Raw genomic sequence first — 27,843 nt, forward strand, 5'->3', positions numbered from 1 at the left:
AAAGCCAGCTGTCCTGCCCCTAAGCTCCAATTGGCTTCTAATTGGCTCTTGTGGCTTGTACTCTTTCTCAGTTGGTGTTCTGGCTTGCCTGTCAGCTCTGATTCCGCCCCCCCTCCAACCAAAGCTTATTGGTGTGTCGTTACGTCATTGCCCCACCAAGTCATCTTTGATTGGCTCCCATAGGAGGGGGCGGTCTCAACGTCACGCACTCGGGCCGCCATTTTGACTGAGCAACCATAGTGACAGGAGCCGAAGCAGCAGCTCAGGTTTTCCCCGTTTCCCCTCCCCCTCCCCTTTTCCGGCTGACTTCCCGGGCCCTGAATTGCACAGTCCCGGTCCTGCCATGTCACAGAAACAAGAAGAAGAGAACCCTGCGGAGGAGACTGGCGAGGAGAAGCAGGTGAGAGGAGGGGGAGACGGGGAGAGCCGCGCGGGCAGAGTCCGCCCCCGCCGCCGCTGATTGGCCGCCTCTGCCTCGAGCCTCACAGGGGTTGGCCACTGCTTATGTCGCACAGGCTGTATTTCGGCGCGGCCGGGTACCCTGATGTCGATTAGTCAAGCCGATTGTCATTCTGTGCGATGCCCTTCCTAATTGGCCAGTAAGCCTTCTAGTCAGGCCGTGGAAGCTGTTCTATAATTGGCCGAGCTCTGGCGGGGGCGGGTGTTTGGAAAGATGAGGCGAATGAAAGGGGGGTGGCTGGTGGTCCTAGGGTATAAATGGGCTGTTTGATTAGTAGAGGTAAGTGACCCCACCATCAGACTGGAACTCATCCTCAGCCAAAGAAAGATGCAGGTCAAGGTGAAGACGGTTAAAATAAACCAGAATTGGGGCAGGGGAGAGGAGTAACTATTACCTTGGCTAAGTTCAGGTGGCAACTTCCTCAGACCTGTTTTGATAGGGATGGTTTGTTCACCGTCAGTGCCTTGGAGATCCCCTCGAATTCCTCCTTAGTGGATGTAGTCCACCCACCATCGCATGATGAAAACGAGAATGCCAACAAAAACCCTTCTTGGGCTCTATATTTGAGTCCTTAACACTGAACTTGAGGACGCATTAAATACACTTTTGTTATATCAGTATCTGAGTTGTCAAGAGAAAAATCCACTAGCCGGGCAATGGTGGGTGGTGCATGCCTTTAACTCGGGAGGCAGAAGCAGGTGGATCTCTGAGTTCAAGGCCAGCTTAGTCTACAGAGTGAGTTCCAGGACAACCAGGGATACATAGAGGAACCCTGTCTGGAAAACAAACAAACAAAAACCCAAATCATTAAAGTGCAAGAAAGGAAGCTGGAACTGTAAGTAAATGGTGGACTGTTCAGTTAGCATAGCGAGGCCTTTTCACTCAGTACCGGAAAAAGCAAGCGTCAAGTGAGGTACACCCAGCACTCCAGAGGCTGAGGCAGAAGGAGCCTTGGGCGTCAGAGTGAGACCCTATCCCCCAAAAAATAATAATTAAATGGATAAACTAATAGACGTGCCCACAAGAAGCAAAAGACCAGCCAGGAGTAGTGGCATACATTTTTAATCCAGCACTAGGGAGGCAGAGACAGGGAAATCTGTGAGTTAAGACCAGCCTGGTCTACATAGAGAGTTCCAGGATAGCCAGGGCTACACAGGAGAGGAGGGAGACAGTGACGAGAACCTCTGTAAACAATTTGAGCTTTGGTGTTTCCCTAGACTTCTATCACCTACCTCACTCGGGTAAGCATTAATCTTTATATTTATTTATTTTTATGAGACTGATATATGAATACCACAGTGAAAATAGTTTCTTATTTTCTTGAGGTTAAAACTAATGTCACATTAACTCTGTTTACCTCTTGTCTGCCTACATTTATGGAAGTGGATTACTCAGGGGGATATCTTTGGAATAGGCCACATGCCTATCGCCCTCTACAGTGAGAACAGATGGCTTCTTAGAGTCTGAATGAGGACGGAGCCTCTCAGAAGACTCAGCTTCTTTGACCTGTAGGACGACCAGAAACTCTCCCACTTACCTGGTATTGCTAAAAGGGCTGGCCAGTTCCTTTTGTGTCTTTCCTGCTATTGGTGCTGAGTGAGCTCTAAGATTCAGGTACCATGTTTAGATATTGCCTGTAGCCTTGTGCTCACAGGTCATTGGGTGGTTCCCTGGGTGTAGTGTAAGAACTAGCTTGTCTTTTTCTTCACTAGATACAGTTATCTTGAACCTTGGGGATTTGAACAAGGGTCTAAATTTAAGATCAGAGGCGCTGGAAAGATGGCTCAGTAGTTAAGAGCAGTTGTAGTTTGTTTGAGACAGGGTTTCTCTGTGTAGCCCTAGCTGCCCTGGTACTTGCTCTGAAGCCCAGAGCAGGATTAAAGGTGTGCCCCACCACTGTCTGGCTGCACTTGTTGCTCTGCAAAGGATCTGGGTTTGGTTCCCAGCACCCACATGGTGGCTCGCAACCATCTGTAAATCCAGTTCTAGAAGATTTGATATCTTCTTTGGAACCCTGAGGGCACCATGCATACATGTAATACACATACATGCATGCAAACACATACATGTAAAAGAAATAAATCTTTAAAACATACACTCTCTAAAAAGAGCAGAGTGGAGATGGCATGATTACAAGCCGATCGGTCTTCAGGAGAAAGTTGATAATATAAAGGTTATCAGATATTAGAAGTCATTGTTTTTCAGTCTTTAATTTCAGTTGGTTTGTTTTCTTCAGGACACCCAGGAGAAAGAAGGTATTCTCCCTGAGAGAGCTGAGGAGGCAAAGCTAAAGGCCAAATATCCAAGCCTAGGACAAAAGCCTGGAGGCTCCGATTTCCTCATGAAGAGACTCCAGAAAGGGGTATGGGGCACCCTTTTACTGTGGCACCTTGGATGAAGTCTGTAGAGGTTCTGCGCATGTTTTTCTGTATGCGTGGTTATTGGGCAGTAGTAGGATGAATTAGAAACTTGGAAAGAGGAAAACAGACTATTGTGCATCCCTGCAATGATGTCAGTTCCCTTCTGACTACAGGGAATGAAGGCTTAGTGTTGGGCATTCGGGTGGGTGGGAGGTGGGGACTGCAGAGAGGGTGGAAGTGAGTCTTGTGCCATGCGTTTGCCTTGTTGAGTGAGTGGTGGTGGGGTTAAGGGCGTGTCCTTATTAAGTCTTAGAGACAAATTTTTAGAGTGAATCGTGTCAGAAGATTCACAGAACTTGAGCTTGAGCACTAGCTTTCTTCAGACTATTGATACTAGCACCAGACATTAACTATACTCCCCCAAGAAACTTACTGTAGCTGGGTGGAGCTCAGCACCTGAGCTGACGTAGGAAGATTACCACAGATTCAAGAACAGCTTGGTCTACAGAGTAAGTTTAGGCTAGCCTAGGCTAAAACGAAACCCTGCCTTTCAAAAGAAAAGGAAACCAAACAGAAAAAGAGAGGGGCTGAGGATGGCTCAGTGGTGAAGGACACCGACTGTTCTTCTAGAGGATCAGGTTCCATTTCCAGCATTCACATGGCACCTCATGACAATCTATAATTCCAAGATCTGACATCCTCACACACATACCTGTAGGCAAACACCAATGCACATAAAATAAAAGTAATTGAAAAAACAAACCAAAGCGCGCGGGGGGGGGGGGGGACACGACACGGACGACACAGAAAAAGAGGGCTGGGTCAGCAGTTGGAGAGCGGGGCTGCTGCTCTTCCAGAGAGCTAAAGCTTTGTTCCCAGCACCCACATCAGGCAGCTGACAATTGCCTGTGACTTCAGCTCCAGGAGGATCTGACCCCCTCTCTGGCTTCCATAGACACATGTACACAAATAAATAAAACAAATTTTAAATCTTAAAAAATAGAAAAGTACACGCCTTTAATCCCAACACTGGAGAAGTAGAGATAGGCAGATCTCTGGGAGATTGAGGCCAGCCTGGTCTACATAGTAAGTTCTAGGACAGCTGAGGCTACATAATGAGACTCTGTCTTTCAGGAGGAAAAAAGTAAATAAATAAAATGATAAACAAAACACGCAGACAGTTCTTTTTCATGTACAGAATGATAAGGGATGTAGCCCCAAGGGAAAGCACCTGTTCAGCCAGGATTCAACCTATTAGACCACAGAAATTTATAAAACCAACCAGTCAACCAGAATGGCCTTCCCGTCTGCCTCTAAGTCAGGTGTCTATCAGAGCTGACAGGCAGACTGAGGATTAAGCTGGAGTGTATGGGAGGAAGTGGCTGCCTCCGGAGAATCCCAGGTGCCCGTCTTAGTCACAGATGATGGCGTGGTGCAGATTTGCCACTTATCTCGTCTCCGGCAAGCCGGGCGTGGGCAGACTGTCTCACCATAGAACATGCGTGGGAGTGGTAGGAGTCCAGAAAGCACATTGCCTTAGGAGCAAGCCCAGTTCCTATTTCTGGTCTGAGAATCATTCTAACTCGGAGTTGGTTCAGGTTGGTTTCTGGTGCTGGTAGCCCCAGATTGACCCCTCTTTGAATCTTACTCATTTGTTTCCCAACACCAAGGTATTGCTTTGCCACCTAGTAAGGCCCTCCGTAAGCTGTTATTAATGAAGTAAGTGGTTCTGATTGAATGCATCCTGTGCCGAGTAAGATACAGAAAGGTGTAGGAGCTGTCACCAGGTTTAGGGATAGAACAGCTGCCCCTGAAACTATGAAGATAGACGTTTCTTCTAGGACAGGGTCAGAGCATGCTAGGAGAGAATGTCAGTACAGGTGAGCAGTGTGGGCCGTGTGCATGAGGAACTTGGATACCTGGGTTGTGTGAGAGCCTTGCTGGTGGACTGGAGTCTCTTGAAGACCACCGGAGTGGCCCGTTCATCTAAGTCTCCTTCCTGTCTCCTAGCAAAAGTACTTTGACTCAGGAGACTACAACATGGCCAAAGCCAAGATGAAGAACAAGCAGCTGCCGAGCGCAGGACCGGACAAGAACCTGGTGACCGGAGACCACATCCCCACCCCACAGGACCTGCCCCAGAGAAAGTCCTCGCTCGTCACCAGCAAGCTTGCGGGGTAACCTGGGCCCCTCTCTTCCCCTTCCTCACCCACTGGACTTTTATATATTATAGGCAGGGAATGGGCACCTAGTCAGAGCTCAGCTGGCCGTCCAGGAAGTCATCCTGCTGGGGCTTAGGTTGAAGAGGGGCTCTGAGTTCATTCCTTTGGGTAAATTGAAACTTCTACACCCTCACTGTAGCCCAGTAGAGACCCTAAAGTAGGAAAGGCTAGGACTGTACAGTGCTGCGGCTACTCCTGTGCTGAGAAAAGTGGAGGATGTGAGGTCTCCCTTTGGGAGGCCAAGTCCTGGCACAGGCTGACCTTGGAGCAGTGTGGCAGGTTCAGTGTCCCAAGGCTGAACTGACTGACACGTTGGGAAAGGTAGAGTGAAGGAGACGCTCTCTGTGCTTCTGAGTGTGTTGTCCTGAGGCCTCTGTGCTTTGTGTTCCCATTGTGGGTGTCAGGGAACCTTCGAAGCGGAGAAGGGCTTGGCTTGCCTAGAACCACAGTGCCCACCTAACCTCCAACTGTTGTCCTGCTGCTCAAGGAATGCAAAGTTTGATGGAAGTTACTCATGGAAAATTGGGATCTTTCCTTTGTTGTTTTTGAAAGTATTATGGGATAGGGGGCAGAGTTTAGGAGTCGAAATACCTGGGCTGTAGTGTTGCTCAGCAGCACCTGTGTATGAGCTTGGCCAGGTCACGTAACTGGATTCTGCTCCTCATCTCTAAAGAGAAGGGAAACGTGTGTAGGCTAATTCTGACTCTACATCCTACCCCTGCTGGAACTGCTGGTCTCATAAAACCACAACTGAGGCAGGCCTGTTGCCGCCTTCAGCTCTGTAAAGCCGGAGTACAGGGGGACAGGAGGGTGTCACCTGGGAAGAGAGGAAGTTTGAGATTGAAGGGCCAGACCTTCAGACTACAGAATCCCATAGGTATCACAGCCTTCTTGAGAGGGGGAGAGCGAGGGCAAACCTGAAGAAGCTAGCCCTGGAAGTTTTTTGACTCTACCCATTTTCCTGGGACTACAGTTGACCCTAGCTGCTACAAACCCGCTCTGGCAGCAGATTGGATGGCCTGAGAAGTAGGCTGTCAGTGGCATTCAGGCTTCAGATCTAATCAGATGCTGGTGTGTGTGAGGCATGGAAGAAGAAAGGGGATGAGCGGAGCTGGCCCAGGAGTTAGTGCTCCTGCCAGCTGGAGCAGCTGGTCCTTAGCCGACGATTCACTGGTGGAGGCTGGAGAGAGGGTGTGGGGAAGGAGACAGCAGCCTGGCTTGCTGTGTCATCGCTGGTTTGGCCTGGATCTTACTGAATGCCACCTGCTTGTTAACAGCAGAGTGGGCCCAATTGAGAACTGCTCAGAAGAGCAGGATGATGCAGCTGTCTCCTGTCACAAAGTCCAGTGTGCCCATAGAATGTCCGGCGAGTTTGTTCTGTGTGTGTCAGGGGAAGTGTGTAAATATGCTCTCCTCCTGACTGGCCGCTCTGGTCTCTGGCTGTCATTCAGATTGGGTAGGAGTAGGTTGGTGAGGAAGGAGTGGAGAGAGCAGGACCCCGGTCTCCCTGGCCCCCAAACTCCTTGACTCTCATTTGTAATTGTATATAATTTTTGTGTTTTTGCTCCATTTTCTCATGCTGTCATCCTTAATCTGAAGTCCATGTGGGAAGGGGACAATGCTGAACGTCATTGTACAGTTTCTTCAATGTCCCAGCCATGTTGTACATAGCTATGTCGTGTTATTATATATATAAATATATATATAATTTTGTACGTTTTCTTCATCTCCGATCTTCTCGAGTTCTGCACCTTTTCTGTCTGAGCTGCCTTCTCTATTGGTCAGTTTTGTGTCTTCAAGGCTGGTGTTCACGGTGAGTCTGGTTTTTAGGAAGGGACAAGAGGAATAAGAAAATCAAGCTCGCTTGTAATCCTAGCTGTTAAGAAAGCTGAGGCACAATGATTTAGTACTTCAAGGCTAGCCTGGGCTACAGAGTGTGTTCAAAGCTGGCCTTGGGAGTTTAGTCAGACCCTGTCTCAAATAAAAAGCAAAGAGGGCTAGAGAATGAAGTTTAGATGTACAGTGCTTTCCTGTCTTGCAGGTGCCCTGGTTTCCACCTCCAGTAATCCACACAGTAGCAAGTGGGTACACACGTGCGTGCACACACTCACTCATGAGCACAAGTGAGGACAGGAAAGGCAAAGAAATCAGAATCAAACTTAGTCTCACGCTTCCATGCTAAGGAAGCGGGTAAACTTTGCTTCTCAGGCTACTTTCTTAGCAAGGAAGGGTAATTGCATTTGATTAAACCCAGGCTGTTTAGCCCGCTCCGAACAAGTGTGCAGCCTGACCCTGGTGTCTGCGGTCAGCACGTCACTGCTGTGACTCCTTCTCCACAGCTGCTGGTGGCTGTGCCTGACTCCACTGGAGACTTCCAGTTACCTGATGTCTCAAGAGTCGTTTTTCTGTTGTCCATGAGTATACCAAAAAGACAGAAAACATTGTTTGTGAATTGGAAAAGACTAAGGTTTTGGGGTTTTTGTTTTTTCGACTTCCTTATGATGAATGTCCAGGCATGTGTCGGGTAGCCTAATGAAGTATTTGGAGAAGCCATGGGGTTGAGCCTGGGATGGAATTCAAGAGGGTCTCCCCTTTACTTGACAGCGTTTTTTGTGTGTGTGTTTGTTTGTTGTTTCTTGTGTTCATCCACAGCGGCCAAGGTGAATGATGCTGCCTGGGGCTCCACCAGATCGGGAGACGCCGCCCACTTGGGGTCCTGTGCTGGCTCCTGCCCCCACCCTGCTTTTGCAGCCAGGGGTCAGGAGGTGGCCTGGGTGCAGGCTAGAGAGGCAGAGATCCCTGCCCACTGGTGTCCCAGCACATGGAGCCCCTTGGGCTGAGCACCAAGACCTTGAACTTTTTTTTTTTTTCTTCCTTTTTTTCCAAATACTTGTTGGGAGAAATTTCATTGAAATCCCAAGGGTGGGGTTGAGGGGGTGGAAGATGTAGGGGGAATGAATTAGGATTTGTAGCTGATAAAAAAGAAAATTTCCTATCATTTCTCCTTAACCACAGGTTTGGGACGGTTGTAAGGTGAAGGGTTATCAGCAGACTGATGATAAGGCTTCTTGGTGCAACTCTGAAGTATAGTACATTATTTGAATGTGGCTGGTGAGCTGGAGTCAGAGAAAAGGAATTATGCTCTTCACAGTACACATAGTCTCTCTGGTTCTGCAGAGCCAGCTGAGGGTTCAGTGTTAATTGTTCCTTAAAAAAAGAGTACTGTCCCTTGAAACAGGTTTGCTCTGGGGAGAAGGGCAGTGAGTGGGGAGCCCCACAGACCCCTGGGGGATTTTTTTTCAGTATTTGAAATAAAACAAGAATAACAAAAAACACCCATGGAAAAAACCAAACCCAGAAATACTCTGAAGCAGTTGGTGTGTTTTATTGGGGTTTGGGAGGGTGAAAGTGTGATTGCGGGGAGATTGGTGTGGTCCCTGAGTTTGTAGGGAACAGAGGGCTCTCTTGGGGTAGACAATTTGACCTCCTGACTGTGTCACGGGAGAGGGAGCGGGAGTGTTGGTGTGCAGATCAGGCCTGTGCTAGCCACTGTCCATCCTCTAGCTAATACAGAAGGTGCATCATCCAAAATGAGAGGTTCAGGGTACTTGATTAAGTGGTATACTGATACCCACAGCTTAGTGCAGGCTCAGCAAAACTGGGACCCGTTCTTCCTCCTCCCCTTCAGTTTCTTTTCCTGCGTTCTGAGTCTGTGTGGGAGAAATTCAAGTTCTTAGTAAGAAGCAAAAGAAACTGGCCTTTCTGTTCCTGGCTGGCAGGAAGCAAGTGACTTATCCCCATGTGATGTCCAAACCTGCCTTCCTGAAATCCCGCCACTGAAATCATTTAAGGGAAGCACAAGAGACAGCTGAGTGAAATCCCCAGTATTCTGGGGTGGGTGGCTCTGCACTGGAGAAGAAACCTCACTCTCAGTGTCCATGACATTGTTTTTCTTCGTCAAGCTTGGCAAGTAAATTTGTAACTGCTTGAGATGTTCCTGGCTTTCTCTCTTCTGGGTTAGCCAGGGATTATGATACATCCTTAAAGTTTGTCCTGAACAGTGAGCCCGGTTGAATGAAAGAGCGTTAAAAAGAAGTGTGCTGACCTGCTATACTGGACATGCCTGAAATCCGCCATTGGGAGGTGCAGGCTGGAGGATCAGGAGTGCAAGGTCATCATCAGCTGCCTAAACATGAAACCCTGTTTTGAAAAACAACACCTGGACATGGTAGTGCTTGCTTGTAAACCTAGTACTCCAGAAGTAGACGCAAAGGATCGTAAGTTCAAGGCCAGCCTGCTCTATGTGGTGAGTTACAGGTCAGGGCTATGTGGTAGGACTCTGTCTCAAAACAAAACATGTTTGGTTAAGGGGACCTGCACCCAAGCCTAAGTTTGATTCCTGGAACCCACAACTGGGAAGTTATTCTCAGCACCCAGTAGAGGGCACTGTCACATGCACAATGACATGTATACACCCAACAACAAAAACACGTGCAAAAAAAGTTTATTATGTAGCTGAAAGAATAACAGGTGAGAAGGTTCAGTACTTTGACAGGAATAAACCAAAGGCTCTGTATTCCTGGTGTGAGCAGGGCTGCTGCTGCTGCTGCTGCATGGAGCCCATGAGATCTCTTAGTTCCCCCGCCTTTCCCCAAACAGGTGCATATGTCTGGGGAGTGGGAAAGTGTGTCAGAGCATCCAGTAGTGCAAGTTCATTTCCATACAAGTGAGGAAGTTGAGGTATGGAAATAAGTTGCTTGGAAAGCAGCAGGCCCAGGAAGAGCTTGCATTAGACCTGTGGTCTTATAACCTCTCTGCTCTTCTGGAGTCCTTGGACCTTAGGTTTAAGCTGCAACTTTGAAAATCCCTGGGTACCAAGAAATGTTTTTGAATACTTATGTATCAGTTTTAAATTTGCTATTTGGAGCTGGGCAATGGCGGTGCACACATTTAATCCCAGCACTTGGGAGACAGAGGTAGGTGGATCTCTTATGAGTTCAAGGACAGCCTGGTCTACAGAGTGAGTTCCAGGACAGCGAGGGCTACACAGAGACCCTGTCTACAAAAAATCAAAAACCCTAAAAATTTGCTATTTGGGGCTGAGGAGATGGCTCCGCAGGTGATGTACTTGCCACACAAGCCTGACAACCTGGTCAACACCCAGAACCCACATAAAAGTGGGGGCAAAGAGCTGGCTCCTCAGAGTATAGGTGCACACGTAGTAAAAAAAGTTGTTTTAAAATAGGGATGGACTTTGGCCTGGTGGCGCATGCCTTTAATCTCAGCACTTGGGAAGTAGAAGCAGATGGAGCGCTTATGAGGTTGAGGCCAGCCAAGTACTACATAGTGAGACCTGTCTCTAAATAAATGAATGAATAAATACGGGGCCCAAAGTAGTTGTGTAGGCTTTTGACTCAGCGCTTGGGAGGCAGAGGCAGGTAGACCTTAGAGTTCAAGGTCAACCTGGTCTACATAGTTCCAAGAGAGCCAGTGAGACTTTGTCACAATTTAATTATTGCCATTTATTCTTTATTCATACAAAGACCCAAGCCACCAAGGTAAACAAATTCTATAACTACCTTTTTTTTTTCAAAAACATTTCCTGTGTCACATAGGCTGGCCCCAAACTTGACTCCTGCCTCCTCCTGTGTGCTGAGGTTGAAGGCAGATCGCCACAGCTACACTTAGCCCTGCTGATTCTCTCAGCCAGCTGTTTTCTGGAGTCTTTATCTCAGAAGAGTTGGACGAAGGCTATTCCACTGCTGGAACACAGCGGCTGATGATTGTGACAACAGACCTGTCAGAGCCTTTGTACGTATGCACAGTGGCAGGAATCAAGTCACTGGCCCACCAGTATTGACTTAACTAGTGTGCCTACACATAGAGAAGATAGTCATAAGCCAGACAAGGTGGCACACACCTGTAACCCTAGTACTCAAGAGGATTGCCACATGTTCAAAGCTAGCCTGGGGTACCTAGTGAGACCGTCTCAAAAAAAAAAAAAGCGTAATGGTACACCCGTGATCTTAGCACTGAGGAGGCAGAGGTAGAAAAATCATGTCTTCAAGGCCCACAACATGCTAGTAACCCAGTTCTCAAAGGTAAAGGTAAGAGAACAGTTTACCAGCCAGGTCTACCTAGCAAGCTGCACCTGCCAATCAACTGCCTTGGAGGAAGCCAGAAGGGAAGGGGAGGTCTCTCTAGTAGGATGCTGTGTGGTGTAAAGTGGGACCCAACAGTGGGAAGTAAACTTGGGAAGACAGCATAAGCTTCACAGGAACCCCTACGTATAAGGTCAGGCAGGCAGGCTTGGCAGTACAGCCCTGAGGAAAACATCCAGCTTGAGAACACATGCTGACATACAAGCCTAAGCCTTGAAAAGGAGGGAGGGTTTCAGTGGTCCAGCTCAATGGCCATTTAGTAGTGCTCAGAATATGCCAGGCACCATGCTAAAATACAAGGTGGATGGTCCATGCCACTACTGTCAAGGAGATGACATTGAGGGGGGGCGGTGCAAGAAAATAATAAATGACATGGCAATGTTACATTGTAGCAGTGGTGGTCCATCTACACAGGGGATAGAAAAAAACATTATTTCCTATACTAGGCTTTCTTGGACTGGCACCCCCCAAATCATGACATGGAGACTTACAGTTATGAATGCTTGGCCTTAGCTTAGGCTTGTTTCTAGCTAGCTTTTTTTTTTTTTTTTTAAACTTAAATTAACCCATTTGTATTAATCTATGTGCTACCTCATGGCGTGTTTACTTTATCTACATATTGTCCATTCTGCTTTCCTGCTTTCCTCCATGTCTGCCTGGTCTCCAGCTGGTTGCCCTTTTCTCTCTGCCCTCTAGCCTTACCTATCCTTTCTCTGCCTAGCTGTTGGCCATTCAGCTTTTTATCAGACCAATCAGGTGCCTTAGGAGGCAAGGCAAAACAGCAACACATCTTTACATAGTTAAATACTCTGCAACACACCTTTACATAGTTTTTTTTAAAAAACATCCTATTCTAGGGCTGGAGCGATAGCTCAGAAGTTAAGAACACTGGCTGCTCTTCCAAAGGACCCAGGTTCAATTCCCAGCACCCATATGGCAGTTCACAACTGTAACTCCAATTCCAGGGGGTCTAGCATCCTCACACAGACATACATTCAGGCAAAACTCCAATGTACATAATGAGTAAATTTTTTTTTTTAAGTTTAAAAAAAATTACAGCCGGGCAGCAGTGGCACACTCCTTTAATCCCAGCACTCGGGAGGCACAGCCAGGCTGATCTCTGTGACTAGCCTGGTCTACAGAGCAAGATCCAGGACAGGCACCAAAACTACACAGTGAAACCCTGTCTCAAAAAACAAAACAAACAAAAAATCCTATTCCACAACAGTTTCCCAAATAGTTTGAGCAGTGTTGTCAAGCAGATAATTAGGATCAACTCATTTAATTCTAGTTCTGTAATATAGGTTCTTTTGCCTTGTTTTGGAGCATCTCCTGTGTCCCGGTCTGCAATTCCAGTTCCAGGGGATCCTACCACGTTCTGGCTTCTGTAAGGATCAGGCACCCATACATTGCACTCACATGTACAGACAAAACACTGTACACATTAAATAAACAAAGGAATGGGGAGTACAGGCATGGGGTGTGTCCTTGTCATCCTAGCACTTAGGAGGCTAAGGCAGGAGGGTTGGAAGTCCACTCAAGCTACAGTGTAACAAGGTCCTGTCTCAAACCACGTGTGGTAGCAAATGCCTGTATCCTAGCACACAGGTCACAGAGGCAGGAGGACCACAGGTTTGAGGTCAGCCTGGTCAACATAGCAAGTTCAAAGACAGTTAGGTCTACACATGTGTCAAAAGTGAAAAGGGGAAACTGAGCTCCAGGCACATGTGTCCGAGAGCAGAGGAAAACTACTGGGTTGATGACGGAGGAAGTGCCGACAGATGGGACAGCTCCAGGAGACAGAGAGGAGGAAGACACTGGTGGAGGCACAACCCTAGACGTGTGCAACAGCCTGGACAGAATCAAGGCCTGCAGACTCAGGGTCAGGCCAGGGTCAGGCCAGGGGTAGAAAAGGAGGCGGCAACCCCAGAGGATAATCTTCAGCGGGTGTGGGAGCCACCAAGGGATTGCAAGCAGGGATCTGCTCTGGTCTGTTTTAGATGGGCCCATGCCAAATTGTGGGGAACAGGAATTTATCTTTCGTTAATTTGATTGAGATGCACTTACATGTGTGTGCTGGTGCACTCACCTGTGTGTGTGCGTGCGTGTGGAGGGCAGAGGTCAATTGCAGTTGAATCAGCCAGCTAGATTTTTTGATTACATTGTATTTACTTAGTGGGGGATGGTAGGAGGAAGCAATACCACAGTACTAGCAGAGGTCAGAGGACAGCCGTGGGAGTTGGCTCCCCTTCTGCTTAGCTGGCCTGGAATTTGCTAGGTAGAACAAGTTGGCCTTGAACTTTCTAGATCCTGTGCCTCCCAAGTGCTGGAATTAACCGGCATGTGCCATCGTGCCTGGCTAAAGAATGGATTTAATGGCAGTGTGGCTGCTTAGTTTTAAATCCTGGTTTTGGTATTTTGATTTAGGGGTGGTCATGATGTGTGTGAATATGCAGGTGTGCATGTGGGTGGCAGAAACCAACCTCAGGTATCAGCCTCTGTCAGGTACATGCCAACACACCCAGCACTCACATGGGTTCTGGGAATCTGAACTCAGGTCCTCATGCTTGAGTAGCAAACACTTTATGCACCATGGGCCTGACTGGATTTTTTTTTTAAAACAAATTATTTTTATGTGTATGGGTGTTTTTCCTGCACATATGTATGTGCACCACCTTTATACCTGATGCCTGGGGAGGCCAGGAGGGGGCATTGGATTCCCCGAAACTGGAGTTACAGCCAGTTATGAGCCACAGAGTGGGTGCTGGGAACCCTGATTTTCTTTCTTTTTTTTTTTTTTTTTTAATACAATTTATTTATTTGTGGGGAGGGGTGTGTACATGAGTACCACAGCATATGTATGAAGGTCAGAGAAGAACCTTTGGGAGTTGGTTCTCCCCTCTACCATGTGGATAGCAGGGATTGCACTTAGGTAGTAAAGCTTGTCGACAAGGGCCTTTACCATCTCGCTGGCCCAGTCTTTTGCTTTCCTTTTGTTTTCTATTACTCTAGACAAGTTTCTTAAGCTTCCTCAATTGTGTATAGTGATGTGTGTATCTGTACAGAAGATACGATTAAGTTATATAAGACAAAGCATGTAAGACCCTTCAAGAGCCATAGCAGTGTACAAATGTGGCTCATATCCTCAAGGAGTTCACTGCCTGTGGGAATGTCATAGACAGATCTGAGCTAGGGATATAACTCAATGGTAAGGCACTCATCTAGCATACACAAAGTCCTAGGTTCAATCCCCAGTACCACATGCACACAGGTAGGTACGTAGGTAGGTAGGTATGTAGGTAGGTAGAATAAATACAGGGATTCTGGACTAGAGAGATGCTCAGTGGTTAAGAACACTTGTACTGCAAGCGTGAGAACTTTGGAGTTCAAATCCCCAAGTATGGCTGTGTCTCAGCATTGGAAGGATGAAATTGGCAGTCCCCAGGAACTCACTGTCCAACCCAGCTGAGCAGAAATACAACCCACTGTTCTAAGTGAGAGACCTCGTGTCGGCCCAGTAGGCAAAGATTGATAGAGGATCCAGCCTCCTGCTCCAGTCCCCATATGCACATGCACCATGTACACACACACGTCCAAAAGGACACAGAGCCTCCATGCTAAACCTGGAATAAAACAGCTTGCTCTGAGCATGTGCAGGGGCAGGCGCCCTCTCAATCTGAGGTGGTGTGGGGAGGAGCAGAAAAATGTTTTCAAAAAGGCAGGTCTTTAAGCACTCAGGCTGGGTGCTGAGCTTACAGGCTCCAACCATGTGCAGACTAGAAACTTAAATCCAGTTATTGAAGAGCTGAGGCAGTGAAGATTCAGCCTGCCTGTGGTGACTGCACATCGTCGGGAGCTAAGCAGATTAGGAGTCCTGGATGGGAAGGGGCATGTCACAGTAGACCCTCAGAGCTTCTTGGAAGAGAGAGCATTTGAGCCACTTGAAGAATGAACAGGAGATGAGGTGTGGAGAAGGTGTTTCATGGAGGTTGTAATTAAAGTGTCACACTTGAAGGGATCTCTGTAAGTGTCAGCACATACTAAGTGAGGTGAGATTAGTCAGGGAGGGTCACAGGATGGAGGGTACATGACAGACTTTTATGTAGTGCATGCTCACTAAGAACTCACTGGCTGGCCCTGGCTGAGCTCCTAATCCTTCGCCGTCTCTGCTTCCTGGTCCTGAGATTACAGGTGTTCACCTCCACTTCTGGGTCAGGAAAATCCTTGCACATAAGGTCTGTTGCAGCTGTGGGGGTGTCACTCAGTGAGTAGAGTGCTTGCCTAGCCCAGAACCTGAGTCCGATCTCAGAAGTCCAGTTCTCCCGTGACTACACAGCGGGTTCAAGTTCAAGGAAGGCTTAGACTACATGAGACCCGTCTTTTAAAAATGTTTTTCTAAGATGGGATGTGATGGCAAAGTAGGAGTGAAGCTTATGTAGATGCAGACGTTAGACCAGGGAAGTGTCACACGTAAAATGACTCAGAGATACTACCTTCTGCAAACTAGAAACAATTCATACAAGGGTGAGGCCAGAGATGGGAAGAAGGAGGCAAAAGAGAGATCATCAATGGACCTTTGAACTTCATCCTGGAAGCAGGGAGAACCTGTCTAAAGATTTTGTGCCAGGTGTGGGACACGCCTGTAATCGCAGCACCCTGGAAGGAGAGCTGTGAATGTGAGGCAGCCTTCACTAGACATAGTGAGTTTCCAGACCAGCCTGGGATGCAGAGACCTTCTCTCAAAAAACCAAAACAACACAATAAACGAACTTGAAATGGGCATGGAGGTTGAAACAAGAGGCTACAGTTGCAGGGCTGGAGAGATGCTCAGTGTAATGGCACTGGCCACTCTTGCAGAGGACCTGAGTTTGGTTCCCAGCACCCGTGTCAGGCAGCTCACAGCTGCCATAACTTCTAGATCCAGGGATGTGGCTTCTCTGGCCTCCCAAGGGCACATACAGACATACACGCCTCCACATAATAAAACTCTTTTAAATAAAGAACACTTAAAAGTTGTTTTAACAGGTTGGGGATTTAGCTCAGTGGTAGAGCACTTGCCTAGCAAGCGCAAGGCCCTAGGTTCGATCCTCAGCTCAAAAAAAAAAGTTTTAAAGAGGCTAGCCTGGGCTACATAGTGAAACTGTGCCGATACAGCTTACTTGGTAGAGTCTACACAAAGCCTTAGATTCATTTTCCAGTACCATCTAAAACCCTGTGTGGTGGCACATGGCCAGCATTTGGGAGGTAGACTCAGAGGATCAGAAGTTCAAAGCTACATAATATGTTCAAGACATGGGATACAGAGACCCTGTCTCAAAAAAAGAAAGAAAAAGAAAAATTGTAGCACCTAGGCATGGTGGTCCACATGTGGAATCTCAGGATATTCAAAGGTGAGATAGAATGATAAAGAGTTAAAGGTTAGCCTGGGCTACATACTAAGGGGGTTAAGGATGTAGCTCAATAGTGAGCACTTAGCTAATATGCACCAGCCCCTTGGTTTAATTCCTTTTGTGTGTGTGTGTGTGTGTGTGTATACAGATTTCTTTTCCTTTCTCTCTCTGTTTGATTTTTCAAGACAGGCTTTCTCTGTAATAGCCCTGGCTGTCCTGGAACTCACCTTTTAGACCTAGCTAGCCCCAAACTCATAGAGATCCGCCTGCCTGCCTCACAAGTGCTGAGATTAAAGGTGTGCGCCACCACACCTGGCTCAGATTTACATTTTTATATGATCCTACTCAAAACTCTTAAAAAATGCAAAAATAGTGATAGTATTTAAAGGGTAACCATGCAGGCCAGAGTGGTGGTGTACACCTGAAATCCCAGTGCTCAGACTGAGGAAGGACAGACCATTGCTGCACATTTGAGGCACTCTGATCTACAGTGAGTTCTAGGCCAACCCGGGCTACAGAAAACCTTTTCTGTACATCCATACATATGTACATACACAATGTGTATTTTGAATTTACTATACAATGTAGTTTGCTTGTTTTATTTTCTTATTTTTTTTATTTTTCAGAGCTGAAGACCGAACCCAGGGCTCTACCTCTGAACTAAATCCCCAACCCCTGTTTGTTTTACTTTAGTTTTTATTTTTTTAAAGATTTATTTATTTATTATTATGTATACAGCATAAATGACTGCAGGCCAGAAGAGGGCACCAGATCTCATTACAGATGGTTGTGAGCCACCATGTGGTTGCTGGGAATTGAATTCAGGACCTCTGGAAGAGCAGTCAGTGCTCTTAACCTCTGAGCGCCATCTCTCCAGCCCCTACTTTAGTTTTTAATTACATGGGGGAGTGGTGAGTCTATGCATGTGAATGTAAGTGCCAGTGTGGGTGAGGGGTCAGATCCTCCGGAGCTAGGGGAGCTGGGGTCACAGGCTGCCGGGAGCCTCCCGATATGGGTCCTGGGAATGAACTCGGGTCTTCTACAAGAATAGTATGTACTCACTGAGCCAGCTCCTGTCTGGGGATGGTATCTTACGTATTGCAAGCTGGCTTTGGATAGGAGCCATCCCTCACTCTGCCTTCCAAGGATTATCAGCCTTCACTAAAACCCCTGGTAAATTTATACCTGAGGCACAAATTAGGGGAAATTTAAGCTATTAAATACTTTCATAGCCAGTTCAAGTTGTTAAAACTGCTTTTTTGTTTATTTAGTTCATTGTATTTATTATTGTGGAGTGAACTTAGGCAGACACATGTCATAGTACGTGTGCGGAAGTCAGCAAACAGCTTTCAGAAGTCGCTCATTTCCTTCCTCCTTTCTGGGTTTCGGGGATCAAGCTCAAGTCATCAGGTTTGGCAGCAAGGGCTTTTCCCAATGAGCCATCTTGCCAGCCCAAGTTATTAAATGCTATTGTATTTATTTAATTAATTATTTTTTTTAAGACCTCAAACTTGCTGGCCTGGATCTCACTCTGTAGACCAGACTGTCCTCGAACTCACAGAGATCCACCTGGCTCTGCCTTCCAAGTGCTGGGATTAAAGGTGTGCTTCACTATGCCTGGCTTTTTCATGATTTTTTTAAAATTTATATGGGTTTGTGTGTGCATAGCACATGCATTGCAGGGCCCGAGGAGGCTAAAAGATGGTGTTGGATCATCTGGAACTGGAGTTAGAGGTGGTTGTGATCCATTGGGCATTTGTGTTAGGAACTGAACTCAGGTCTTCGGGAAGAGCAGCAAATTCTCTTAATCACTGAGCCATCTCTCCAGCCCTTAAATGATTTTGAAAGTAATGAAGATGAGGTCAAGGACACCTTGGGCTGCCTGAGACCCTGTCTCAAAAAAAGCAATGAAGATGAGCCGGTGGGGCGGCAACCGTTGTAATCACAGGACTTGGGGCGCTGAGGTAAGAAGCTAGTGAATTTACATAACATGACTACACAGTGAATTGGGGTCAGGGTGGACTTAATAGGGTGACTCTGCCCAGCGTATAGATAAATTATTTAAGTCAGATTTAAAAGATGAAATACTTAAGAGCATTGCTCCTCTTGCAGAGGACTTGGGTGTACTTCCCACCATGTCCAGCTGCCCAATCTTTTTTAACTACCAAATCGTCCTAGACCATCCAGTTCTACATGCAGGAGGACTTCACCTCTACCAAACTATTGGAACTGGTCTTAGGAAAGCTAGAAGGTACAGATCCGGTAGATACTCAGTCCAGGAGGCTGGTGCAAGGAGATCTCAAACGGAAAGCCAATCCGACCACTCAGCGAGTTCGAAGCCTGCCCAGTATATATAGGAAGAGAGTGGGGGTAGACACATTTGAGGATTGCGTGGAAAGGATAAGTAGACTTTGAGGCTTGTTCCGCAACGATAGTAACTCTAAACCTGGGCTCTAGAAAGCGAGAGTGTGGCTGTGAGTGCCCAGGCGCATGTGTTCAGTTACATAACAGCCTCGTTGAGCAGACTCTATTGAGCTCACTGTGTGCCAGCCTCTCCCAGATGCTCAATTTAGTCTGGGTGGGAAGCCAGTTGAGTGAGAAATTGGTTTTAACGAGAGGGTGTGACCCTCATCCTGTCTGGACTGACAGCAGTTCATGGTTGGAGGTAGGCAACCGATGGCCATTCTTCTCTGGCCATCTACACTTTTCTTCATAAAGAAGGCTGCAGACTGAACCCAGGGCCTCACTTCACCAGGCAAGTACTTTACTACTGAGCTAACAACTCCCGGCCCTGTGAAGTCAAATGTTCAAGATACTAGTTGAATTGTGGTAGAAGCTGGGAGTGTGAAAAAAACAGCCAGAGAAGGATGCGGAAGAGAGATGGGAGAAAAGGGAACGGAAAAAAAGCCAAGCAAAAACTAGGTGAAAAGGACAGGAAACCAGGGCGATGTGTGAGCGGCTGAGCCTGCTCGTGGAGGCTGTCTGAATTGAACAACCAAGGGCAGGAACAGGCTGGAAACGAGGAATGTGCGAGAGTGCCACAGGTAGGTTCTCTTCAGCAGTGCCCAGCTGCCTGGGCACAGGCGTGAAGCACGAGTGTGTGAGACCTGAGTCACAAGCTGTGGACACATAGAGTGGACTGGCGAGAGAGCAGAGGGGTAAAGGTCCTCATGACAGACGCTTTGTTCCTGGTAGATAAACCTAGAAGTGATGTCAATGGGCTAAAGACTAAATGATTCAGAGGGGACGGAAGTGGGTGGCCTGGAAGCCCCGACTGTGTCACCCAAGGGTTGTTGGAATCTCAGACTTGGGAGTTGCATGAGCTGGGTGTGGGAGGTGCAAGAGAGGTTCAGTTACTCAGGAACTTCTCACGTAAGGCTGTGACACTGAGGATTGTATACCTGCGGTCTGTTCTGTCAGTTTTGGAAGATGGGGTTTTTTGTTTTGAGAAGGGGTGTTGAAGCTGAGTCGGGCCCGGGTCTCCTTAAATAGTTTTGACCTTAAATGTCTCCTCACCCCCTACTCCCACCTCTGCTGGGACATAGGCTTCCAACCACAGCAGTTAAAATGCTTAATGGGGGTGGAGGGGCTGGAGAGATGCTCAGCAGTTAAGAGCATTGGCTGCTCTTCCCGAGGACCCGAGTTCAATTCCCAGCACCCACATGGCAGATCACAACTGTCTGTAACACAGACGTGCATGTGGGCAAAACACCAGTGAACATGGAATAAATAAATAAATCATTAAAAAATGCCTAACTAATACAGACTTTTTTTTTTCCCAAGACAGGGTTTCTCTGTATAACAGCCATGGCTATCCTAGGACTCACTTTGTAGACTAGGCTGGCCTTGAACTCACAGAGATCCACCTGCCTCCACCTCCAGACTACTGGGGTTAAAGGTGTGCGCCACCACAGACTTAGTCCAGACACTTTTAAAAAGAAGAGTTAATGGACTGGAGAGATAGCTCTTGCGAAGAACCCCGGTTCAGTTCCCAGCATGCACATGGAAGCTCACATCTGTGTGTAACTATAGTTCTAGGGGATCTAACATTGTCCTCCGGCCCCTGCAGGCACCAGGCACATGTGGTGCTCAGACAGACATGTAAACACACACATAAAATCAGGGTCTCTCTGTAGCTTTGGAGCCTGTCCTGGACTAGCTTTATAGACCAGGCTGGCCTCGAAGTCACAGAGATCCACCTGCCTCTGCCTCCCGAGTGCTGGGATTACAGGCTTGCGCCACCACCGCCCTGCTAATACTTTTTTTAAAATTTTTTTTAAATTTTTATTTTCTGAACCCAGGGCCTTGTGCTTGCTAGGCAAGCACTCTACCACTGAGCTAAATCCCCAACCCCTAATATTTTTTTAAAAGTTAAAATATTCACAGATACATCTAAAAAGGAGAAAAAAACTACATCTGCCTGATAGTCATTGGCCAGATCGTCATCTGGGTTGTTGAGTAGTTTTCAAGGTAGAATCTTAATCTCACTACATTGTTCTTATTAATATGTTAATGATATGTAATGATTTTGTTATGACACTTTATACATGTATGTTAATTCTGAATTTGAGAGAGAGAAACCAGTTCCACAATTTTGAGCCAAATTTGAAGCAAGCTTTAATTAAATACTGGCCAGGTTGATGGACTCTGGCCAGGACTATCCCTGGATTCCCAGGGAATGGCCACGAGTCACATTTTGCAGGGGCTTAAAAGGACAAACCTCACAATTCAACACATTTCCCATGGGGCAAGCATACATCCTGATACACAGTTTCCTCCCTCTGTATCTCCCACCTGCATGTGACCGCTCACATTCGGTGGTATAGCTGGTTCTAACAGTCTTGTTTAGGGGAGTGAAACGTGGCTTGTCATTTCCCAAGAACTACAGCTCCCAGCATTCCAGGAAGTTATCTTATCATTGGGCAAGTGGGACTTGCAGGTTAACTTTGGCTCTTGTGTATACATTTGGTTATCATATTGATCCCATTGCATCCCTCATCCCCTTATCCTGATCATTTCACTGATCCCGAGTTTAATTAGAGATGCTTTTCTTTTTACTTTTTATTTTACTTTGTTCTTGTTGAGACAGGGTGTCCTGTAGCCCAGGCTAGTCCATGTATCTGAGAATGACCTTGATCTCCTGCCTCTACCTCCTAAGTGACGATAGATGTAAGTAAGCCAAATCATGGGGGTTTATCTGATGGACCTGGAGCTGCATGCTTGCACCCTTAACTGAGTCTACCTCCCGACACAAATGTACTTTTTGCAAAGTGAAAATTAAAAAATCTAATTCAGAAAAAATGAAAGGACTTGGAGAACTGAGTCGGTGAGATATTGTGTGAGCTTGGGAGGAAGGGATGAAGCTGAGGGTCTGTCCTAGTGTCGGACAGGACAGAACATGTAGAGGAGCTTTGCCTGATGGAATCACCTCTGAAGCAGGAAGGGCTGGGTGCAAATGTCCAAGTGCAGCGAGCTACCTCAGCAGCAGCAGCCTTTACCAGGAAGGCCCTGAGTCCAGGCTCCAGGCTTTCAATAAATAAGAGTGTGTTGGAAGAGCCGCAGGGCGGCACATTCCTGCATCCAGATGAGGTAGAAGGGCCAGCAGTTCAGGGTCATCCTTAGCCACATGTGAGGTTCCAGTCATCTGGGTCACATGACACCCATCTAAAAAGACAAAATCAGTGGAAATCCAAGTGACTGGGCCAGAGCTTACAGGGACAGGAACAGATTGAGCCATGAATTAGCCTAAATTTTCCCGAATTTGTAAGACTGTCTCAAACAGAAAGAGAAGCAGAAGCCAGGGGCAGGGTGGGCTTGGGGAAAGTCCTGGACACCGGGGAACTGAACCCTGACAGAGTAAAGCTGCAACTTCCTCCTGCTGGAGCCACTGATGACCTTGGCCCCACCCACATGAAAATTCTAGACCTCACTGACAGGCTTCCCTAAGGGAAGCCTTGGCTTGGAGCCAACTGTAATAACAAGCTCTGAGTCGGGTGCTGTGGTGGGTGTGACTCATCCCAGCTACTACAACAGTTGAGGCAGGAGTGGGGGCATTCATAAAAGTCCTCTTAGTACTGACCACAGAGCCTTTGGTGGTTGCCTCTTAGCGTGCTGAGTGTAACGTTAAGTCCCACCTCTAAGAAGATGCTGGAAAAAAAGAAAACAGAAGTTTTGGGGGGAAAAGAGACGAAAAAAGCAAAACCAATGGAAGAGAACTTTTATTCCGTATTCAACAAACACAAAATTATTTTATTTATTTGTTTATTTATTTTAGATTTACTTATTTTGTGTGTCTGAGTGTTTTGCCTGCAGGTGTTCATGAGTACCACACGTGTGCCTGGTGCCTGAGGAGTCAGATTGTGACCCACATGTGAGTGCTGGGAACCAAACCCGAGTCCTCCTAACAGCTGAGCTATCCCTCCAGCTCTGAACACTTAATCTCTTTTGGTTTGTTTATTTGGTTGGTTTTTTTAAAAAATGATTTTATTTTATGTGCATTGATATTTTGCCTGCATGTATATCTTATGAGTGTCAGATCTCAGAGTTACAGACAGCTGTGAGCTGCCGTATGGGTGCTGAGAATTGAACCTGGGTCCTCCGGAAGAGCAGCCAGTGCTCTTAACTGCTGAGCCATCTCTCCAGCTCCCAAACACTAAACGATTTTGTGTGGCTTTGAAAGGCTTTATCATTCTAGGTTCTTCTCTCCCTAGGTTTGGTGTCTGTCTAAATACTAACATGCAACTTTGTGTCTCAAGCGACTGTGTTCCATATTCTCAGTGGCTTTTGGTTTTTAGATAGGGTCTCTTGTAGCTCAGGCTGGTCCCAATTCTCCAAGTAGCTAAAGCTGACCTTGAACTCCTAGAGTTAGAACAGGAGGCTTCCTTTAGGCCAGTCCCCCCCCCCTCCCTCCCCTCATATCCCCCCCTCCCCCTGGCATGAACCAAGGCTTGCTTCCCACAGCTGTCTCTGGGTCAGGGAATTAAGAAACTGTCTTGTGATGAGCCAGTGTCCTGACTTATGACCCTTTGTCATATCTGCTGTGCTGAACTAAATCACATGAAGTAGAACTTCCCACCATTCCTAAAAGGTTTAAAAAGCTCAGGTCTTTCCTTTGTTCTGGGGATTTTGGTTTGGAGACACTTTAGGGGGATTTTGCTTAGGGAGGTACTCTGAAAGCCTCTCTCTGAAGAGGCCCTCTGCTCTCTACCCATCCCCATGCTAACCCCCATGGTGGTGTGCTCTCTCTCCTCCCCTCCTCCTCTCCCTCCCTCCCCTCCCTCCTCCTCCCTCCCTCCCTCCTCCTCCTCCTCCCTCCCTCCCTCCCTCCCTCCTCCTCCTCTCCCTCCCTCCCTCCCTCCTCCTCCTCTCCCTCCCTCCCTCCCCCTCTCTCTCCCTCCCTCCCTCCTCCTCCTCTCCCTCCCTCCTCCCCCTCTCTCTCCCTCCCTCCCTCCCTCCCCCTCTCTCTCCCTCCCTCCCTCCCTCCCCCTCTCTCTCCCTCCCTCCCTCCCCCTCTCCCTCCCTCCTCTCCCTCCCTCCTCCCTCCCCCTCTCCCTCCCTCCCTCCCTCCCCCTCTCCCTCCCTCCGTCCCTCCCCCTCTCCCTCCCTCCGTCCCTCCCCCTCTCCCCTCTCTCTCCCCCTCTCTCTCATTCTCACTTTCTTTTTCTTTCCGGGACAGAATCCTGGCCTGCCTGGAACTTGCTCTGTAGACCAGGCTGACCTATGTAGACCAGGCTAGCATATGTAGATCGTCAACCTCTGCCTCCCCTGCTTGGATTACAGTCATGTGCCACTGTGCCAAGCCTTCATTCTCATCTTTTTTATTAGTTATTTGAGAACTTCACATAATATATTTCAGTCCCATTCACCCCACCTCCCTCCCCTAACTCCTCCTGGATCCATGTCCTCAACCCCCTTACTTTGTGTCCTTGTTAATTTACTTCATATTATTGTGTCGTATGGGTGTGGTGTTTTGTCTGTGTGTCTGTGCACCATTTGTGTGCCGGTGTCAACAGACGCCAGAAGAGGATATCAGAACTCCTAAAACTGGAGTTAGATGTGGGCGCTGAGAATCAAACCCAGGTCCTCTGGAAGAACAGCAAGAGTTCTTGAGCACTGAACCACCTCTCCAGCCTCTTTCTTATTTTTAATGACCTGTCAACTCTACTTTGTGCTGTCCAGTTATTCCTGGTGTGGGGCCATCCATGAGAGCATGGTCAACCCACAGGGGCACTTAAAGAAAACGTCACCCACCCCACCCCACCTCAGAAGCCATCAGTTTTCCACGTAGCTCTTCATTCAGGGGTGGAGTCCCTTCCCACTCCTTGCTGGGTTATTAACTGGCTTGACCTTATGAAGGCAAGCACATCTGCATTCATGAGTGCAGTGGGCCTGTCCACAAGACGCATTTTGCTCTGGTCCTCCCTGACCTATGACTCATACAGTCTTCCCCTAAGCCTCGGGAAGGGGTGTGATACGGATGTCCCATTGTGGCTGACAACTCCACAGTCACTTACTACCTACCTACACTTGGGCCACATGTGAGTTTGTGTGTTAACCACCACCCAGCACACAGAGGTCTCCAATGAGACCTGCACTTACCTGTGGGTAAAAGACACGATTCTGGAGAGCAGTTGGACGCTGCTAATAACAGTCCTGTGTTCACCCTGGGGCATGGGTTCTTGGCCGAGTTTCCTCTTGCGAAGGAGGCCTTCAATCCAATCAGAAAGTGGTGGGTCACCCCGTGACATTCATGCCGCTCTTGTGCCCACCTTGCCACACTTGCCTTCATTGCAGCTCACAAAGGTCAGGCTGTTGACCTTTCCCCAAAGCCTGAACATGCTAATGCCAATAAAAATATGTTCCTTAAAAGGCCCATAAATAACTGTTTCTGATCTTGCAAACAGTAGCCTTCCACATGGCCCCAGGGTCGAAACATGGCGCTACTTGTGGAAATGTCACATATGTACTTGTGGAAATGTCACATATGTAATTGTGGAAATGCCACATGTACTTGTGGAAATGCCACATATGTAGTTGTGGAAATGCCACATGTACTTGTGGAAATGTCACATATGTAGTGGAAATGCCACATGTACTTGTGGAAATGTCACATATGTAGTTGTGGAAATGCCACATGTACTTGTGGAAATGTCACATATGTAGTTGTGGAAATGCCACATGTTGCTCACTCACCTTTGAAAACCTCCAACAATGACGCTGGGCAGTGGTGGCGCACTCCAGCACCCGGGAGGCAGAGCCAGGTGGGTCTCTGTGAGTTCAAGACCAGCCTGGGCAACAGAGTGAGTTCCAGGAAAGGCGCAAAGCTACACAGAAAAGCCCTATCTCAAAAAACAAAAACAAAAAAAATCCAATAAAGAAAAGAAAGCCTCCAATGACAAAGTGTGAGCTCTCTGAGGAGGCTAGCTGTCAATCATGGCGCTACAGCACTCGCCTTCCAAGCAAGACTGGATACTGGGTCTGGGAGCATGAGATGGAGAGATGATAAACTGTCCATAGGAATGGATGTTTGTGTGGTCCAGCTGCGTGCTCCTGCACACGCATCCACAGACACCTGCTCAGCCATGTACTGCTGCACTAATCACAACAGCCAGGGAGTGGGAACAGCCCAGATGAATGCATAAAGAATGGAGTGTAAGCCGGGTGGTGGCGGCGCGTGCCTGTCATCCCAGCACTCGAGAGGCAGAGGCAGGTGGATCTCTGTGAGTTCGAGGCCAGCCTGGGCTACAGCTCGAGTTCCAGGACAGCCTCCAAAGCTACACAGAGAAACCCTGTCTCAAAAAAGAAGAAAGAGAAGGAGGAGGAGGAGGAGGAGTGTATATACATATAGTGGAGTTGATTCAGCCATAAGCAAGAATGAAATCATGCCAAGAAAGACAAATTTTACATTTTCTCTCATAATCAAAATCAACCGCACACAAGTACTTGATGTGAAAGTAGAAGGGAGCTGCTGGAGAAGAGGAAGGGCCAGCAGGAGGGGAGGGGATGTGTGCAAAGTACATGCATAACATACATATAGAAAAAATCCCACAATGCAACCCAGTGTTTTGTGCAATGAATCTATGCTAATCATTTTATTTTATTATTTATTTTTTTGAGACAGGTTTCTCTGTGCTAATCATTTAAAAAGAAGAAAAAATGGCCTTTTTTTTTTTTTTGAGGCAGGGTCTCATGTGTTCTTGTCTGGCTTAGAACTCACTATGTAGCCAGGATAACCTTCAACGTCTGATCCACCCGCCTCTGCTTCTCAAGAGCTAGGATTACAGAGGTGAAGTACCATACCGAGTATATACAGTACCTGGACACAAGCGCAGGGCTTGTGCATGCTAGGCCAGCTAGAGTAGCATTCTCTATTAGGTTATTATTAAATCTATTAAATTTATTAAAATCTAACCCTTGGCCAGGTGGTGATGGCACACCTCTTTAATCCCAGCACTCAGGAGGCAGAGCCAGGCAGATCTCTGTGAGTTCAAGGCCAGCCTGGTCTACAGAGCGAGATCCAGGACAGGCACCAAAACTACACAGAGAAACCCTGTCTCGAAAAACAAAAAATAAAAATAAAATAAAAAAATCTAACTTTTATTAAACCTATTAGAAGATTTAGCTGGGAAAGACCTAAGATGAATAGAATTTACATACTACATCAATTTTTCTCAACTCATTCCTGGATCCCTCCTTGGATCACACACTGGGCATCCTTTGGTGTATTTGAAACAAAATTTCAATACTAGCTCAGGCTGGCCTGGAACTTCCTGTCCTCCCACCTCAGCCTGATGAATGCTGGGAGGGTCATGTCTATGCATCAGTAGACAGCACACACTATTTTCAAAATAGCGTTTACTTATAAAATTACTTTTCATCTTTATGTGTTAGTTTGTGGGGAGGGGCACATTCATGTGCATGCAGAGGCCCTGGAAAGCCCAAAGACGGCCACTACAGGCTGTTCCGAGTTACCTGACAGATGTGCTGGGAACTGGGATTGTGTCCTCTGGAAGAGCAGCGAGTGTTCTTTTTTTACTTTTTTTATTTTTTATTTTATTTTATTTATTTATTTTGGTTTTTCGAGACAGGGTTTCTCTGTGTAGCTTTGTTATTTTTTTTATTTTTTATTTTATTTTATTTTTTGAGCTGGGGATCAAACCTAAGGCCTTGCATTTGTTAGGCAAGCACTCTACCACAGAGCTAAATCCCCAACCCTTTTATTTTATTTTTTATTTTTTGCAGTGAGTGTTC

The 27,843-nt window shown here is 47.2% G+C and overlaps 1 protein-coding gene across 1 annotated transcript; it reads left to right on the top strand.

Moving 5' to 3' along the window:
* The first annotated feature begins 195 nt into the window (after nucleotides 1–195).
* On the top strand, nucleotides 196–8,395 carry Ensa (endosulfine alpha). Its single transcript, XM_036190503.1, has 4 exons — nucleotides 196–400; nucleotides 2,697–2,822; nucleotides 4,831–4,997; nucleotides 7,695–8,395. The coding sequence occupies exons 1-4, from the start codon at nucleotides 344–346 to the stop codon at nucleotides 7,708–7,710; spliced, it is 366 nt and encodes a 121-aa protein (XP_036046396.1). The 5' UTR covers nucleotides 196–343; the 3' UTR covers nucleotides 7,711–8,395.
* Nucleotides 8,396–27,843: the final 19,448 nt, after the last annotated feature.

The sequence above is a fragment of the Onychomys torridus genome, chromosome 6, assembly GCF_903995425.1.
Source record: "Onychomys torridus chromosome 6, mOncTor1.1, whole genome shotgun sequence".
Classification (NCBI taxonomy): Eukaryota; Metazoa; Chordata; class Mammalia; order Rodentia; family Cricetidae; genus Onychomys; species Onychomys torridus.

Coding starts and splice junctions, on each gene's coding strand:
- Ensa (XM_036190503.1), top strand. CDS start 344: ATGTCACAGAAACAAGAAGAAGAGAACCCTGCGGAGGAGACTGGCGAG. Junction 401..2,696: donor AGACTGGCGAGGAGAAGCAG/GTGAGAGGAGGG, acceptor TGTTTTCTTCAG/GACACCCAGGAGAAAGAAGG. Junction 2,823..4,830: donor TGAAGAGACTCCAGAAAGGG/GTATGGGGCACC, acceptor CCTGTCTCCTAG/CAAAAGTACTTTGACTCAGG.